The sequence below is a fragment of the Trichoplusia ni genome, chromosome 11, assembly GCF_003590095.1.
Source record: "Trichoplusia ni isolate ovarian cell line Hi5 chromosome 11, tn1, whole genome shotgun sequence".
NCBI classification, from domain to species: Eukaryota; Metazoa; Arthropoda; class Insecta; order Lepidoptera; family Noctuidae; genus Trichoplusia; species Trichoplusia ni.
The window spans coordinates 2173269-2189217 of NC_039488.1; the positions used below are offsets into that span (position 1 = coordinate 2173269).

At 33.6% G+C, this 15949-nt stretch overlaps 2 protein-coding genes across 2 annotated transcripts in view; one reads left to right on the top strand and one right to left on the bottom strand.

Annotated features, from left to right (window-relative positions):
* The window catches only part of LOC113499098, a 268950-nt gene that overhangs the window by 137688 nt on the left and 115313 nt on the right, over window positions 1-15949 (bottom strand). The window lies entirely within an intron of this gene.
* Window positions 7473-11937, top strand: LOC113499102 (zinc finger protein 774-like). The gene is made up of 4 exons (XM_026879461.1): window positions 7473-8871; window positions 9353-9547; window positions 10698-10949; window positions 11290-11937. The coding sequence occupies exons 1-4, from the start codon at window positions 8209-8211 to the stop codon at window positions 11479-11481; spliced, it is 1302 nt and encodes a 433-aa protein (XP_026735262.1). The 5' UTR covers window positions 7473-8208; the 3' UTR covers window positions 11482-11937.

Here is a 15949-nt window from a genome sequence, read left to right on the forward strand (position 1 = left end):
TATAGGCAACAAAAACCATTCAATAAGCAAGTACATGCATTGTTATCGATATCAGCAAGTACTATTCAATTACAGTCCAGCCGGCGGTAAGCGACACCGGTAGCTAAGGATGCGCGGGCGCAGGCTTCCGGCGCGTGCGTGAGTACGGCTTCTCAGTTCCGCCATTATACCAACTTAATAAACCACGTGTCACAAGAAAATCACCCTTATGTCTATTAAGTTAAGGGTTATAGGAAGTGTATGAATATGTTGGTATTTTTGGGTAATTAGGTCGTTGCCGCGCAGGCGCTAAGCCGGACACTTTAAGGGGATTTAAGTACTATCTACGTCATGTGTGGAACGAACAATGGTTGTCTAGTACCTAGCTGTATGAAACTAAAATTAATATAAAAAATAACATAGAGACGCTTAGTAATAATTTACAAAGTAGAAATTAAAATAAATTCTATTGGAGAAAATATTTGTTTAATTTTTTAAGACAAACTAGCTGTTGCCAGCGACTTCGTCCCCGTGGATAGAAGATATAATTTATGATTTAAACCTGCCCTGTTTTTCTCACATTTTCTATTGTATCTTCGCTCCTATTAGTCGCAGCGTGATGGTTTATAGCCTTAAGCCTTCCTCGATGAATAGTCTATTCCACACAAAAATATTTTTTTAATTTGGACCAGTCGTTCCTGAGATTAGCGCGTTCAAACGAACAAACAAACAAACAAACTCTTCAGCTTTATATATTAGTATATAGAAGTATAGATTAGAGAGTATGGTTATTAAATCCTAGAGCCTTTTTTTGGATTTTCATAATGGTTTTTACTATTTTAAGATTTTTCCTCTAAATAACGGCAATTTTTGACGAAATAAGTATATGTTGATAACTAAATGATATATAATATCAACGCTTCCCATGACTCTTTTGTTAAATATGTAATAATATTCTGACACTTTTGCGATGTTTCTCGTTTCCTTTTTGTCTCAGCTTTGACGATGCTATGTCGTTTAACTACATGTAATTGTAGTCGGTCCTCAGTTCATTTACTTCAAGTTAAATGGTCCGGGGAGACGAATTTTGAGTTTAGGCCATCAGAAAAACTCGTCTAATTAAAAAACAAATGCTGCTGTCAGGTTGTTCGATCCTAATTACAATCTTAGAATACTTTAACTGAAATTCGAAATGCTTTACTATTTCTTGTAATATTAATACTATTTAAGAAGTTGTGAATCAGAATAAGCTTCTTTTAGACTATCCTAAATTGAATCCTTAGTACACTTATACAGAGATTAAATATGGCTTTACTGAAAAGTGTTTTTAAAACGAATGCGAATTATTGCCCTCCATTATCTTGTTCGAATAAGATTAGAAATATAATTATGATTCCAAAGGAGTTCTACTCAGTAGCCTTAATTGAATAAAGTAAAATTTTATTTAAACAAAAATAGTTTTCCTTTTTTTAATATTTCCTGAGCAACCGTAATGATGAATTACGAAGCTTTTATTTCATTTCTCTTTACTTGGTATTAAATAAATCCATTAATTTAATACCAGAAACTATACAACATGTATCTATTCCCATGACTCTACAAACTGATGATTCTACAAACTCGCGACTTGACTGCATCCGCGATCGCGCTTTCATGGCTCACAATCGCGCTAATTAGCGAACACAGGCAGTGTGCTGCGTTAATTCAATAATCCAGACTCGTGATTCAATTACATTCAATTATTTCCTCTCGGCTCTGGGCGGCGTGGAGGGCGGAGTTACACCGGATTGGGCGGTTCTCTAGGGCGGGCGGCGCGCGATCCGCCCAACCAAACATATCTCTGTGTCTCCTTTGTGCTTAAACTTTGTTTTGTGATGTGTTTATTAAATTTATTTTGGTATTAATTATGCTTGTTGAAACAGAATGTGTAATGTTGGAAATGGACTTTGTGTGTTGAGTATATTTCAGAGGTAGTATAAATGTACACATTTATTTAAAATATAAATTTCAGAACTTATCATTGAAAGAAAATACAAAGATAGAAAGTAATGGAAAAATATAGCTCATAGACCTACACCTGAATAAAATAAATAAAATATATATATCACCCAACAGACATTTTTTATTTCATACAAAACCATCTTATAACTTATACTTTACCAGCCGTGAACAAATACTAATTTATAACCATCAAACTCAATACCTAAACAATAGACTAATGTGTGTTTTATCAATAGAAACAACATTACTTAACAGCTATGTAACAAAATGCGGTAAGCACCTTGAAAATTGTCAAGTTCATGATAAACTTGACGTACAGTGACTACTACTGTAGCGATTACACTCAATAACTTTTGTTTCTACATTAATTTACCTCTCGTTTAAGTGATATACTCGTAGTATACTTTCTATTCACTAACATTTTTTTTCTTAAACTTTGCATACATCTTTACTGCATTATAAAAACATCAAAAGAGGTTTTTATCACTTGCCGATCGAATGAAAACTTTTTCGTAACATTCCGTATTTTAAAAAGAAAACAAAAAAATGCATGTTCTTGATTTAAAAATCTGTCATGTTTCAGTCAACTTCAAAATCATATATTATTGTACAATTGATTCTCAAATCACACGTTCCTTTCGATAGTCACTTGTTTGTATCGTACAAAACTCATTCGGTGTTGTATCGAAAAACAAATGAGTTGTCACAAGGTAGCCCTGATAGGGGCTTTATCTGACATCTGCACATTACAAGGTAAAGGTTTAAAAAACCCCAAGTAGGCACTTGTGGCGCGTGCATGGGGGCCCACACACCAGTTCCTGTCGATACGGTTCAATTGTTATGTGTTTTGCATTTTTGAGGTAAGTAAAACTGCTTAAATTACATAATTATCGAAGTAATTATCGTAATTGTTAAGGTTGAGGATTTCTTTACTGTTAAATTTATGCATGTCCTATTTTAAATTGATCATAACTTGAAACTTAATTTAATCCGACTCATAAATCGTATTTTCTCATTCTATCTAAATATTTTGCAAGCTGTTCATAAATTGAATTCTAGTTCTGATTGCTTCTTTCATATATTAGCAGACTTTCATGGCGTCCCATCAATTATTTTGCAAATGAAAAAAACTATTTTTTAAAATTATACTTGTATTAAAATGCATCAGTCCTAAAACTGTCATCACTATCAAAAACATTCACGCTACAACAACCAACCACTATTATTATTCCATAACAAAATCAGGTACGAAATAAAAAAATAAAAAAGGTGTTCTGTAGAGCCGGCGCGGGGGTAAGGCACGCGCCACTCCGCGCCAGGCCACAGGGTGCGCACCCTGCAGCCAGTCCTGTCTCGACCGCCGACCCGAGCGGACAACCGCGCACCCCAAACCACCCATCAAACTATACAAACTTTATATACGAACTCTTTTAAACCGAAAAATAAACCTTTCACACCAAATTCAAAATTTTTCTTAAATACTTTTTGGTTAGCTTTTCGTAGTTAGTTTTTTTTCAAGTTCAGTGCAGGGGTGTCGTGGCTGAGTCAGAAGAGGACCAGGCAAAGGTATGAGTCACTTACTTTAGTTTTCGCCATAGTAACGCCCCTCGTACGCACCTGTGTTACGCACGTGCGAGATTGGCATCTTACTTAGATTAGAGTGCAATTTTCAATTACTACTGCAAGGGATTTAGATAAAAAAATTAAAATTAACATTTAAAATGTTTTTGCTAGAGTTTTTGATAAATTATTGCAATGATCACTGCCTAATGTTAATTTGATTTATTTTTCCAAACCGACATGTGTTTTAATTATAACAATATTTTTTTAGTGCCAAAAATAACTATTAAACAGGGCGCAGATAAATTAAATTTTATTAAGTGTAATCGCATGCATAAGAAGTAGGAATAATGTAATACGTGTATCTATAATTTACTCTCTATTAATCTGACTTTAGTGACGTAGTGGTATTAAACAAATATATCTACATCTATTATGTTAGCATACAGACTAATAAAATTAAATAATAAATGTAGGTAAATAAAAATGTACCAATTTTTAATTAGCGCGTACTTTAAAAGCGTAAGACAGGCTTCACACCGGCGAACCGCGAACTTCTTCTAGCTAAACTAGTCTCCCAAACTATAGAAACCTTCCATCCCAGAGTATCAAATATCATACACAGGCTAACGTAGACCAAGCTAACGGTCAAAGTTTACTGAATCCGGACACAGACTAGACTCGTTCTCTAATTACTTGCTACGGGCTACGAATATCTCGTTCACGTAGCCCGTAGACGTTTGCGATACCATGCTACACGTCTGAGATTTGATTATTATGTGATTCAAATGAGTTTTATCAGTTTTTTTTTCATGTGTTACGGGATAAATACATAGCGTTCTGTACATTAATGATTAGTTAAAATAAATTTATTGTTGTTAACTTGTACGTATTTTTTTATTTGATAAATTAACTTATGGAGTTTCTTTCCAGTTCTTTGAGATTTTTGAACAGCACACCTTGACTGACTGATTCTGTAATTAAACGTATCTTGAGCCGTCTTCTTTAGGCTACTAGAATGAAAAAATTAAGATTTAGATTTTAACATTCTTCTTTTAATAATATTACGATTAAAGTGCCTGTTAAAGGTTATATAATCCGTGAATACCTTTCTGCCATGAAGAACTAACTATTGATAACATTTCGCTGACTTAATTGTGGCTCGGCGATCTTAAAATAGGTTATAGTGTTTGCTAACTGTTACTTTTCTGAAGCCATTTTAGATCAAAGTTACTTATAGTGCTTGTTGATAAGGGATTTCAATATCTCTTTTAGAATATATTGAAGCTTTTCGAACAGAACTTAATGTTAGAGATATATTTTAATTACGCATACGTTGATAAATGCTCTTTCCTTTCCTAAATAGGCAGAGGCCTTTGACCAGCTGTAGGACCTCCTTATTATTACTCCTATTACTCTCTATATTACTTAAATGAGTTAAAAAAGTGAGTTCTAATTCAATATAGTAACAAAAAAGATTTACCGCATGAACCCGTAGTTAAAATGCTGTGTTAAGTAATAATTTGACGTCCAAACTATATTCTCGACCAATAAAATCGGTGTTAACATCACATTGGGTGTCGAAAGCCCTTAATCACGTTTAATTACCGGTAATTATTTTACACCTCGAACGTTACGCCTTACCGGTAAGACACGAATTAATTATAGTATTACAGAAAGTGTAATATGATGTCCTTAGGAATATTTGGAATTAGTGATTAAGTTCGTGAGATATCCCTTAATGGAAATGTACATTCTGTTTGTAATTAAACTTGTACATTTAAAAGGTCAATTAAAAAATGTTGTAGCAACTTTGGCGTAAGTTCACGGGTTTAATTAAGTTTCGTTTTTTTTTAAGGTTTTCGTATGTAACAAAAGATATAAAAACGGAGCCCGATAACTCAGACGTAATCGGGTTACTGACTTGGTCTGACCGTTCGTTACCGGGCTGTATATTTTGAACTGTAATAGGTAGACAGATAGAATTTTCATAGATATTGTATTCCTTTTTACGCATTTATGCTATTGCAACTAATACTAAAAATAAAATCGTGGTTAAGAAACGACTGGTACGGTCAATTGGTCTGTGGGTGATAAATGTATTCTTCACTTTCATCCTATTCGTCTGGAATCCTGAGTGTCGCGTGCCTGACTCGCACCAGGCCGGTTTAAAAGATACATTACATCTAACTTAGATTTTTTTTGCGTTTTGTAAAAAGCGATATAACTTATTTCGCTGTAGCTCTCAATGGAATTTATAATGGCTTCAGCATAATATAAAATAATGGATTGTATACCTATACCTACTATACCTAGGAATTATATTTAAAGTTATACATTTATTACAATTTACATTTAATATATTCGTAAACTAAATGCTACCCGACTGAGCCCCGCCTCCTCTCAGCGCCCGCCCGCCCAAATTATTCAATCCGCCCAAATCTGCTCGGAATATTTTAGTAAATATATATTGTAATATCCACATGAAATTTCGGTCGCCTTTATTATTTGATCAATGTAAAATGAATATTTCATAAAACTTGAAATGGTAAAACAGTATTGTTTTATGTTTCTGGTAACCTTCGTTCAGTATTCAGTATTTTTTTTCTATCATTTTGCAACTTTAACAATAAAACTTAGATGTTGCTTGAGTTTAGTTATTAAGCAAATTTAGATTACTTTAAATTCTAAATAAATTCGTATTTAAAACACTTAGAAAAAATGCTGCTAATATTATTAATATTAACAGCACTCTTGTACACCTCCGTCGTGCAGGTTTTGGTACGTTTTTAGTTGAACATTAACTATTAAACAAATAAATAACACCATTCGACAGTGAATTTTTAGATCTTCCATTCCATTGAACATTTCCTACTCCGATCATTCACATATTAGCTTACAAAACGGTTAACGCAGTGTAAACAGCCGTTCACCACAACATTCAGTATATTTGCTCTAACCAAACAATAAAATGCATTAAACGGAGAGGGTGTCGTACTAGGGTTGGCACGAGCGTGGGAGACTTGCCGACAGTAATTAGGTAACGTAGTGACACCCCTTGGAACACGAGGATTACTGCCGTCCTGCCGTATCAGATCGTTGCGTAAAGTCGGTGGAAATCTTTAGTATTTGGTTGTGACGCGAACTGTGTTAACTTATTAAGAGAATTGGAATTATGTTAGACAAAATCTATACTAATATATAAAGCTGAAGAGTTTCTTTGTTTGTTTGTTTGAACGAGCTAATCTCAGGAACTACTGGTACAAATTGAAAAAATATTTTTGTGTTTGATAGACCATTTATCGAGGAAGGCTTTAGGCTATAAACTATCACGCTGCTACTTATAATAGCGAAGATACAATGGAAACTGTGAATAAACCAGGGCAGGTACAAATCATAACTTGTATCTTCTACCCACGGGGATGAAGTCGCGGGCAACAGCTAGTTGATTGATAAAGTCAGGTGAACATTTATTATAGATGACAAATGCCACACAAACTTGACTCAAACATTGGGTATTGACAAGAAAGGACTTATAGTCCGTCGGGAGTTTTCATAAATATTGGATCTGTAGTTTTAATTTGTTAAGTTATTAGAAAACTACGAAGATGGTGACGGCACACACGATGTCAACTTAATGTCTCATCTTATTTTAAAAAAAACGCGAAATGCTTCTGCGACATTTCTTAGAAAGCTGTACAACCAATTTCTTTATCAATTAATATCAGTAAATAATATATCTTTTGGAGTTTTAACCGTTTCAGTACATCGGCAATTGTGAGCCATGTTTTAGTTTTGTTTAGGGGTCAGCGCTTTTTTTCTTGACGAACTTGTTATCTCTATGTTTATTTACGTACTTACTCAATGCATTCGATTCTAGTGTTGAAATCCTTTCAAGTAATATAGCAGGAATACTGAGTTAAATATTGCCATCAAACTTAAGTTATAATCACATAAATTCGAACAAAACATATCAACAACAATAAATTAGAAGGGAATCTTAAATCCATTTTTAAAAGTCCATTAAAAGTGGTAAAGCTCGTTGCATATAATGACCAGTATGAAAAATTTATGTTGCGTCTAATATTTTAGAGCAATTGCATGAAAGTGAGTAGTAAAAATTAAAACTAATAAACCTTATGTACGGTCTGCGTGTGAAACCTGACGGAACTTACATGTTGTGCTGTAATGTGCACTTCAAAGTCACATACAAAAATATCAGTGATTACGTTTAACGGTCGACTGTAAAATTAAGCATAAATATTTTTGAAATGTTCCTTTTTGAAACGCAAACTTTTTTTAACATACTTCTTTGTTTCACTTACTTTTCTATTCATATTACTTAAGGTTAAGTACCAGTTTAATCTTGTGTTTCAATCAGCAAAGTACAGGCCACCGATTTCTCAGATCAAAACGTTGCCACGTCGCGTCGCTGTCGTTACAATCAAATAATGGACCACTCGACGGCAATCGAATCAACGCCTTGGCTTTTGTGCCTTTTATCAAGACTCTTGACCATCTCCCGCGCACTTTACTGTATTAATGTCCATTTTATTAGAAAATAAGTAACAAATGTTTGCTCTTTCGCAGATTCATGAAAATGGCAAGAGTGAGCAAAGAATACATACACAATGATTACCGAAATCACTAAGATTTTGTAGAGTTAAGATGGAGGCAGCGTTGCCGCATTTTCATCGTTTGACTTCGTCGCGGTTTTACCAGCAGTATGCGGCGCCGCCGGTGCGGATCTCCAGCAACTACCTCCACGACCTCATTCCCCAACAGCACCCGACCCTCCTGCAGCAGTACCTGGCCTACTACAATGAACCTCTCGTACCCCTCGACCTGTCTCTCAAATCAACCACTCCGATCACCCCTCCATGCACGCCGCCACCCTCGCAAAAACGAAAAATAACTGACGATACCAAGCCTGAAAAATCCCCGAAAATATTTCGACATTTCGAAGATAATGACAGTAAGGAAACCCCCGAAGACAAACCAGAAAAAAGAAAACTTGAAGATGACAATTCGAACGATAGCGAGAGTCCCGAAGCTAAGAAATTAAAATTCACCAAACAATTTTTCGATGAACTCAAAACATGTTTACCGCAAGAAGAGGAGACTCCATCAAAGAGTGGCAGAAGTTCTCCAGATGTCGTGGAAATAAAAGATTTAGAGGAACGACCCAAAAAGTCCCCGAAACCTACCACTCAGCCGTTAAAGAAAAGCAAAGCAGTTAGACGGCTGATGTTCGATGAAGACAAAACATCTCCTGTCTCCGGTACCATCATACGCGATCTAGCCGAAGACGAAACTCTAGTCGTGCGCAAGGTAATTAAGAACAACATTATTTTCCATACAATTTTAAATGTGTTCTATAAAACGTTCACGGCAAACTGCAAACAAAGTGTAATCACGTACGTATCTAAAATAAATGGCAAAGTTGCACAGGAACTATTAATTAGACGTTCTTACCATACCATTACAGCGGGCAGCGCGGTGACTTTCCTTATCGCTTCGGCAATTAAATAGGTACGAAATCGGGTATTGTTCTGGGTTTTGCGGTAATAACAGCTTTAAGGGCGAACCAGAACGCTTACGGCGGGGTGCAACATAAAATACAAAATAAATCGTTGTTTCAATACCCCACAATATTTCCTTCGAATTGAGATAGTGTACAGTAACGTTCAATTTAGACGTAATAAAAATGTTAATTATATAGAATTATTTAATAGGCGTAATTGTTTGTGTGATAAGAAAGCGTTTTAGTTGCGAATGTTGGCTTGCATGTTCATAATTGTTGTTTTTCTAGGGGGACATTGATCCGGCGTTTAACGTGGTGGAGGTGACTGACGAGGCGAAGGCTTTGATAGCGGCGATAGAGAACAGGCTGGGCCGGTACATCTGCAGGCTGTGTCGGCGACTGTACAGCGACGCGTTCGCGCTGGCTCAGCATCGGTGCTCGAGGATCGTGCACATTGAATACCGATGTCCGGAGTGCGATAAGGTAAGTCTAAACATAGCCTTAGGTAGACTAAATCTAATCATAACTTAGGCTTGAGTGCTACTCCTGATGGCTACTTTTTGTAAATGTCGTTGCGTGTTATAAGACAGTCGATTGTTTTCCTCCCTGGATCCCGCATTTCTTAGTAATTTTGGTTATTAGTATAGATCTTGTCTCACAGGAGTTGCGTTCCTGGTAGTGCAGGTAGTTTAACCTATTTCAAATATTTCGTTTACAATGTTAGCTAAATCTCTTAGTGGGAATTTGAAAAAAGAAGATCAATACACTTATAATTAGTATTACCAATAACGTCAAAACAAACTAATAAAAAAATAATTGATTCAATACACCCATCCAACTTTAAACTATAAATAATATCTCTCGATCAAATTCCCACGTGAATATCTAAAACAATAATTGATAGATAACAAATACATTTATGGCATCCCAATTCGTTTGTCATTTGATTAGACTAGTTATCTCGTACGAGGTGGTTTTTTTTTGTGCGTGAGAACGTTATATCGAGGGTGGCTATGCACTTGGTGCGGTTCTATGGGAAGGCACGAGTGACACGAAATGTTTGTACAAGGGCGGCTGGTCATTGAAACGTGCAGTCATGCGTTACGATAGAATATTAGCACTTATCTCCGGAGTTTTAAATGGGTATAAATTTATGCGTTTATCATTTTATAATTTATTTAAGTTTTGTAATTGAATAATTTGGAATTACTGACTTGTAATCTTTTGTTTGTCCGATTCATAATATTGAAATGATTTTGGGCATTTATTGATATCTGCGACTTTTTACCAAGGCGCATCTATGAATCATTTTTTTATATAGCTTTGTAATATCTTCATTTTAAATTAATAGTAATCTTTTGATTAATTGTATTTCAATATTGCCTGTATTTATTAGGTGTCTGCGACTTTTAATTGAGGTCTATCCATGGAAAGAATTTGATCATAAATAAACTAGATCACGTCTCCGCATATTTGATAATTTTCCAAAACCTGACACGAAAGGCATTAGGATGGAGACTACGTAACAATTTCTCTCCACTCTTATTTCATACTTTTGACGAACCTAGCACAAACAACACGCACATACAACGTTCGATCACCAAGTAACAATTTTCTCTCCATTGTGGTTTAGGTATTCAACTGCCCCGCGAACTTGGCATCTCACCGTCGCTGGCACAAGCCCCGCGTCCCTGGCGCTGTCAAACGGCGTGAACCTCAGACTACCGACGCGGGTCGGTTTCCCTGCCAGCGATGCGGCAAGCTGTTCCGAAGGCAGGCGTATCTGAGGAAGCATATGCTGGCTCATGAACAGCCTGAGAGCGAGCCGGAGAAAGAACCGTCGGCGTTCCGTCAGGTCCATGCGGAGTATCCTGCTTATCCACCGGTAAGTTACATCTTGAAGTTATTATCTAAATTAAAAACTTTTTAATATCTTCCAGAGAATTGTTGGTTGTAATTAGATAGGAGCATTTAGTTTAGAAAATAAGAAATATGTTTTCCTTGGTTGGTCTAAATAGATTTTTGCCTTTTGCCAAACTTTTTTGTTAACTACGAAATTAAAACGGAATCATATATTACCGCTTTCTCCATGAATTGGAGTTTCAATGCAAGGACTTCAAACAATAAATTATCTGTACACAGCCTATAATGATTAATCCATATAACAGTTACCTTTACTTCAAGAACATAAAACAGGGTACTCATAACAACCAAATTCCTAACAGGAAACCCTCCGAGACGCCAACTTCAATACATTCTGGAACAAGATCCCACCACCTCCACAAGAGCTAAGCTGGGAAGGGGTTCGGCCTCGATGCGGGTCGTCCTGCTCGTCTGAAGACTCGAGGAGTCTGGACGTCACGGGTTCGGAGGACGAGGGCGGGGGTGTGGGGGTGTCGGAGGGGGGGGATGGGTGACGCAGGGTACTGCGGCCGGTGCCGCGGCTCCCCGCCTACGCGCCCGTCGCAACTGCCCTGTACCCGTACTCCGCGCCTTACACTGACGCACATATGTACTTCTCGTAAATTAGAGATGAATGCTGTTGTCGATGTTTGTGGAGGTAAGATGTCATAAAGACATTTCAAAAATACCTTCATTCAGTAGCGAAGAAAGATTATTAGATATACGAAAGTTTAAATGTCTTAAATTGTTAGAATATCTTGGTCTCTTTGTAAAGTTTTCAAAGGTCATTTCAAAGTTTAAAATTCGACGACTCTGGTATAATAAAAATTGCAATTTTGATTAAAGAATACAGTTATAAAATCTTTCTTGATCACTCATCTATCAACGTAAAAGGATTTAAAAGAAAAAAAAGGTTCTAAACTAATAGTTTATCATATCATTTAATATTTAAATAAGTATAAAATGTAAATAGGCATGATGTGTGTTAGATAATTAATTAAATAATTATTTATGATATAATTAATTAGTAAATTATGTAAATATCTTCGATCTCCTGCAGCACATTCCAAATTTATCAAATCACTAAAATGTCAAACATTTAATGTGAAGTTTTACTTAATTGTATAGTGTAGTATACCAAATATAATATAAATTAATAAATTAATATAAATTATTAATATTTAGCATATCATCTTAGTAGTTGGTTAGATATAGGTTATTTATTCGTAAGATGGTCAAATAGTTCATATTATTACTTTAGTATTATTATATAGGTAGGTACATAGATATAAATCTAATTATTTATCAGTATTCTAAATCCCTTACTCCCGTACTCATGAAAAAATACTAAACTCTTGCAAATAAATCTGTTTTTCGTATAAAATTGCTTAAATACAGTTTTACTTGCAACGGCTTCATTCATAAAAAACTACACTTGTTTTGTGTCTTTTTTGAGTACGCGAGTAAAGTCGGTGCAAATTATAGTCTACTTAATAAGAATATCCATATTTTAAATACTTTAACTCTTATACCACAAATCAAATCTGAATTTTCTTTTACAAAAAAGCTTTTTGGCCTAATTTATGTATTTTTTTTTATTACGTTCTTTTTGTTTATTTTTTTCTTTTGTATCAAAACTATATTTATATATTTCAAGAACTCTAAAAACATTCCTTACGTTGTCCTAAAACCTATAGTTAACGATATAGTGAATATAGCAAAAGCCGTTGAATAATCTAGGACTTGTCACATTAATCATAAAGATCGCCAGAATGGAACGGTCTAACTATGCTGTCTTAAAACTATAACATAAACAGAATTTAATTAACACCCTTATGCTGTGAAATATAAATAAATCGGCAACAAATTAAAAAAAATGTTTACAACCGTCGATTATTTTATTATTTGTCAATTCTCACACATGTTCAATAACTTTCATTTTACATCCAACGAGTATTTTATTACTTTTAATTTCCCAAACTTTTTGAAACTGTAATTCCAAATTCTAATTCTACCATTAAAAAAACTATCTGAAATTATCGCAATCTTTTACAACCGTATCGGCATACCATTCGATTTCCTCCGTCTACTGCGGTAAGGGTCACCACGATCGATCGTTGCATGAGCATATTTTTAGATGCATTGTTGGTAAGCCACCGGCCATATGTCTCATTACTATTTCAACATCCACAGTTCATTGGAATTGAGTCCGCCACGTAACCGTCTCAACGACGTTAACACGCCATCAAATTATCTAGTTTTAATTATTTATTAACAACTTTGGGTCTTGAACATTAATTAAAAAGTAAAATCTAACAACAAAAAGTATCTATCAATGAGTTTCATAGCAATAAGCAAGTCATTAATTTTGATCTCATTTATTTTTATTTTAATAAATACAAATCTTTATTTACACATTTTACAAAGATTTTCTAGTCATTTTTAGTTTATAATAATAATTTTTAGTTTATGATTACCAAAAATAATCTAGTCGTGTAGAAAATCCCTATATTATTTTACAAAATAGTCATTGTAAACTTACTAGTCAAGTAATTTCTAGTCATTGTGTTTATCTAGTCTCTTTTTGATCTCAATTCATCAATTGATCTAGTCGTCCTTATCTAGTCTAGTCTAAATATAAAAACAAACATTTTTTTCTAGTCATTTTTTAACTTTTTTACTAGTCTGAACAATATTAAAAGTCAAACTGAAATTCTTCTAGTCATTATCCAAAAAAAATTATTTAAAACAAAAAAAATCTAGTCATTGTGAAAATTTTACTAGTCTCGTAATATTTCTAGTCTTTTTGTAGGTTTAGCCAGTCGTAGGTATATCAAGATTATGTAAGCCTAAGTATAATTTAAGAGCAAGTCTAGTCAGGCAACTATCTAGTCAAAAATAAAGTCATTAATTATTTAATCTCAGCGTCTAATCTAGTCAGAAGTATTCTAGTCGATTTTATATATCACATAAAAAAACATGAATAGTAAAAGATACTAATAGGTACGAGTTACCTATAATATAATTATGATAAATACTGGCAATCTAGACTTCTAGAAAATATGCTCATTCAACGACAATTTTGGTGGTCTTTTTTTTAACTATATGTTTACTTCAGTCCTTAATAAACGGTTTCAATAAGATGAAAAAAAAATAATTACCAAAGTCTTATTTATTTAAAAAAATCGAATTCATATTTTTAGAGTATAGTTAGTTTGTAAGTAGATATATAGAGTGAATAATATATTTAACAACGTAATTTTTGTTTTCATATTTCATTTAATGGAATTTGACAAAAAATATGTTTCTATTTTTAAGTTAATAATAAATTATTATATATTATAGAGATATATAACGGAGTCAAATCTAGTCAGTGTGTCCTTGCAATGCGTTCCAAAGATGTACATAAGAAAACGCTATTAATTTAATATAATATATGAATTAAATTATAATAAATAAATATTTATTTTATAAATGCAAGCTTGCATGATCCATATTTTTTGTAAAATAAATTGCAATTTTACGTTTGCAATTTATTTTATAAAATCTTTTTGTGTGACTTAATAATTATTTTTCGAATTGAGTGTTTTTTCTTTTTTACTTATTAGCTTATATTTTTTTGCATTATTATTATTTGATAATAGATTCTGTGTGTGGCTGAATTACGCTTACTTTAGCATTTTAGTTTGAACCGTATTTTAAGTTACTTTAAACATTAAAAAGTTAATTAACATCTGTTCTTTATCATAGAATACATAGATGGAAAATATATTATTAGTATAAACACACAGTTTTAATTACTATATTTATAATGGTAAAATAATATCTATAGGAAGACGTAAAATTTAACTAATCGAGTAAAATACAAATTTGCCATAGAATACAATTTGGCAGCATACTTTTAATAGAAAAAAAAATCATAAATGGTATTCACATCAACCATAACCAATCATCCTATTGCATTGCTTCGAAATAAAGAAAATAAATACATTATAAATTAATATTGCAATTGTATCGATAAAACTAAACGTCAAAACCTTTTATGTCATAAATATAATAATATTTTAATTATAAATATTTATAATTAGTTTGCACTCACGTACCTTATTCTAGTTGTAGTCGGCACTATTTTACGTATAAGAATTGTGAAATGTCTATAAACTTAGTCTAAGAATCTGTAGAAAAAACTTGTAGATGTTTAAATATGTATGTAGATATTTATTAAATAATTATTATATGAATAAATTATGAAAATGCACTTTGTATTTTATTTTTCCCTGGACAATTTAAGTATCTATCACGCCTATTTGTCGAAGCAAAACTAATATTTTTCGCGACTTCGATAGCTAGGATGGCGGGTACGATTGCATAATAATCTTCCTCCGAAGCAGGCAAGTTTTTTCATCCAATAAATAATGGAAGCTTACTCTTAAACGAATAACATTGTATTTTTACTAGCTGTTGCCCGCGACTTCATCTGCGTGGTTAGAAGATATAAGTTATGATTTATACCTGCCCTATTTTTTTCACATTTTCCATTATATCTTCGTCACTATTAGTCGCAGCGTGATGGTATATAGCCTATAACCTTCCTCGATGAATGGTCTATTCAACACAAAAATATTTGGACCAGTAGTTCCTGAGATTAGCGCGTTCAAACAAACAAACAAACTCTTCAGCTTTATATATTAGTATAAGTATAGAGTATAGATAATAACTGTCGTGAGAATGATTAATTATTAAATGATGCAATAGTTTACTCACATTTAAACTCGCGGCACTGCTGCGGTAGCTCATGATTAAGGACTCCGGTTGGGTCCAAAAATCAAAATCAAAAAAAGTTTTTATTTCAATTAGGCTGTTTTCCAAGCACTTTCAAAACGGTACAATAAAGGAGTCTTTGTTGTTGTCAGAATAACAATAATAATAGTTGTGTGGTTCTAAAATTTTATTCTTATAGAGAAGAAACTCCAGCCGGCAATC

Coding starts and splice junctions, on each gene's coding strand:
- LOC113499102 (XM_026879461.1), top strand. CDS start 8,209: ATGGAGGCAGCGTTGCCGCATTTTCATCGTTTGACTTCGTCGCGGTTT. Junction 9,548..10,697: donor GATGTCCGGAGTGCGATAAG/GTAAGTCTAAAC, acceptor ATTGTGGTTTAG/GTATTCAACTGCCCCGCGAA. Junction 10,950..11,289: donor AGTATCCTGCTTATCCACCG/GTAAGTTACATC, acceptor AATTCCTAACAG/GAAACCCTCCGAGACGCCAA.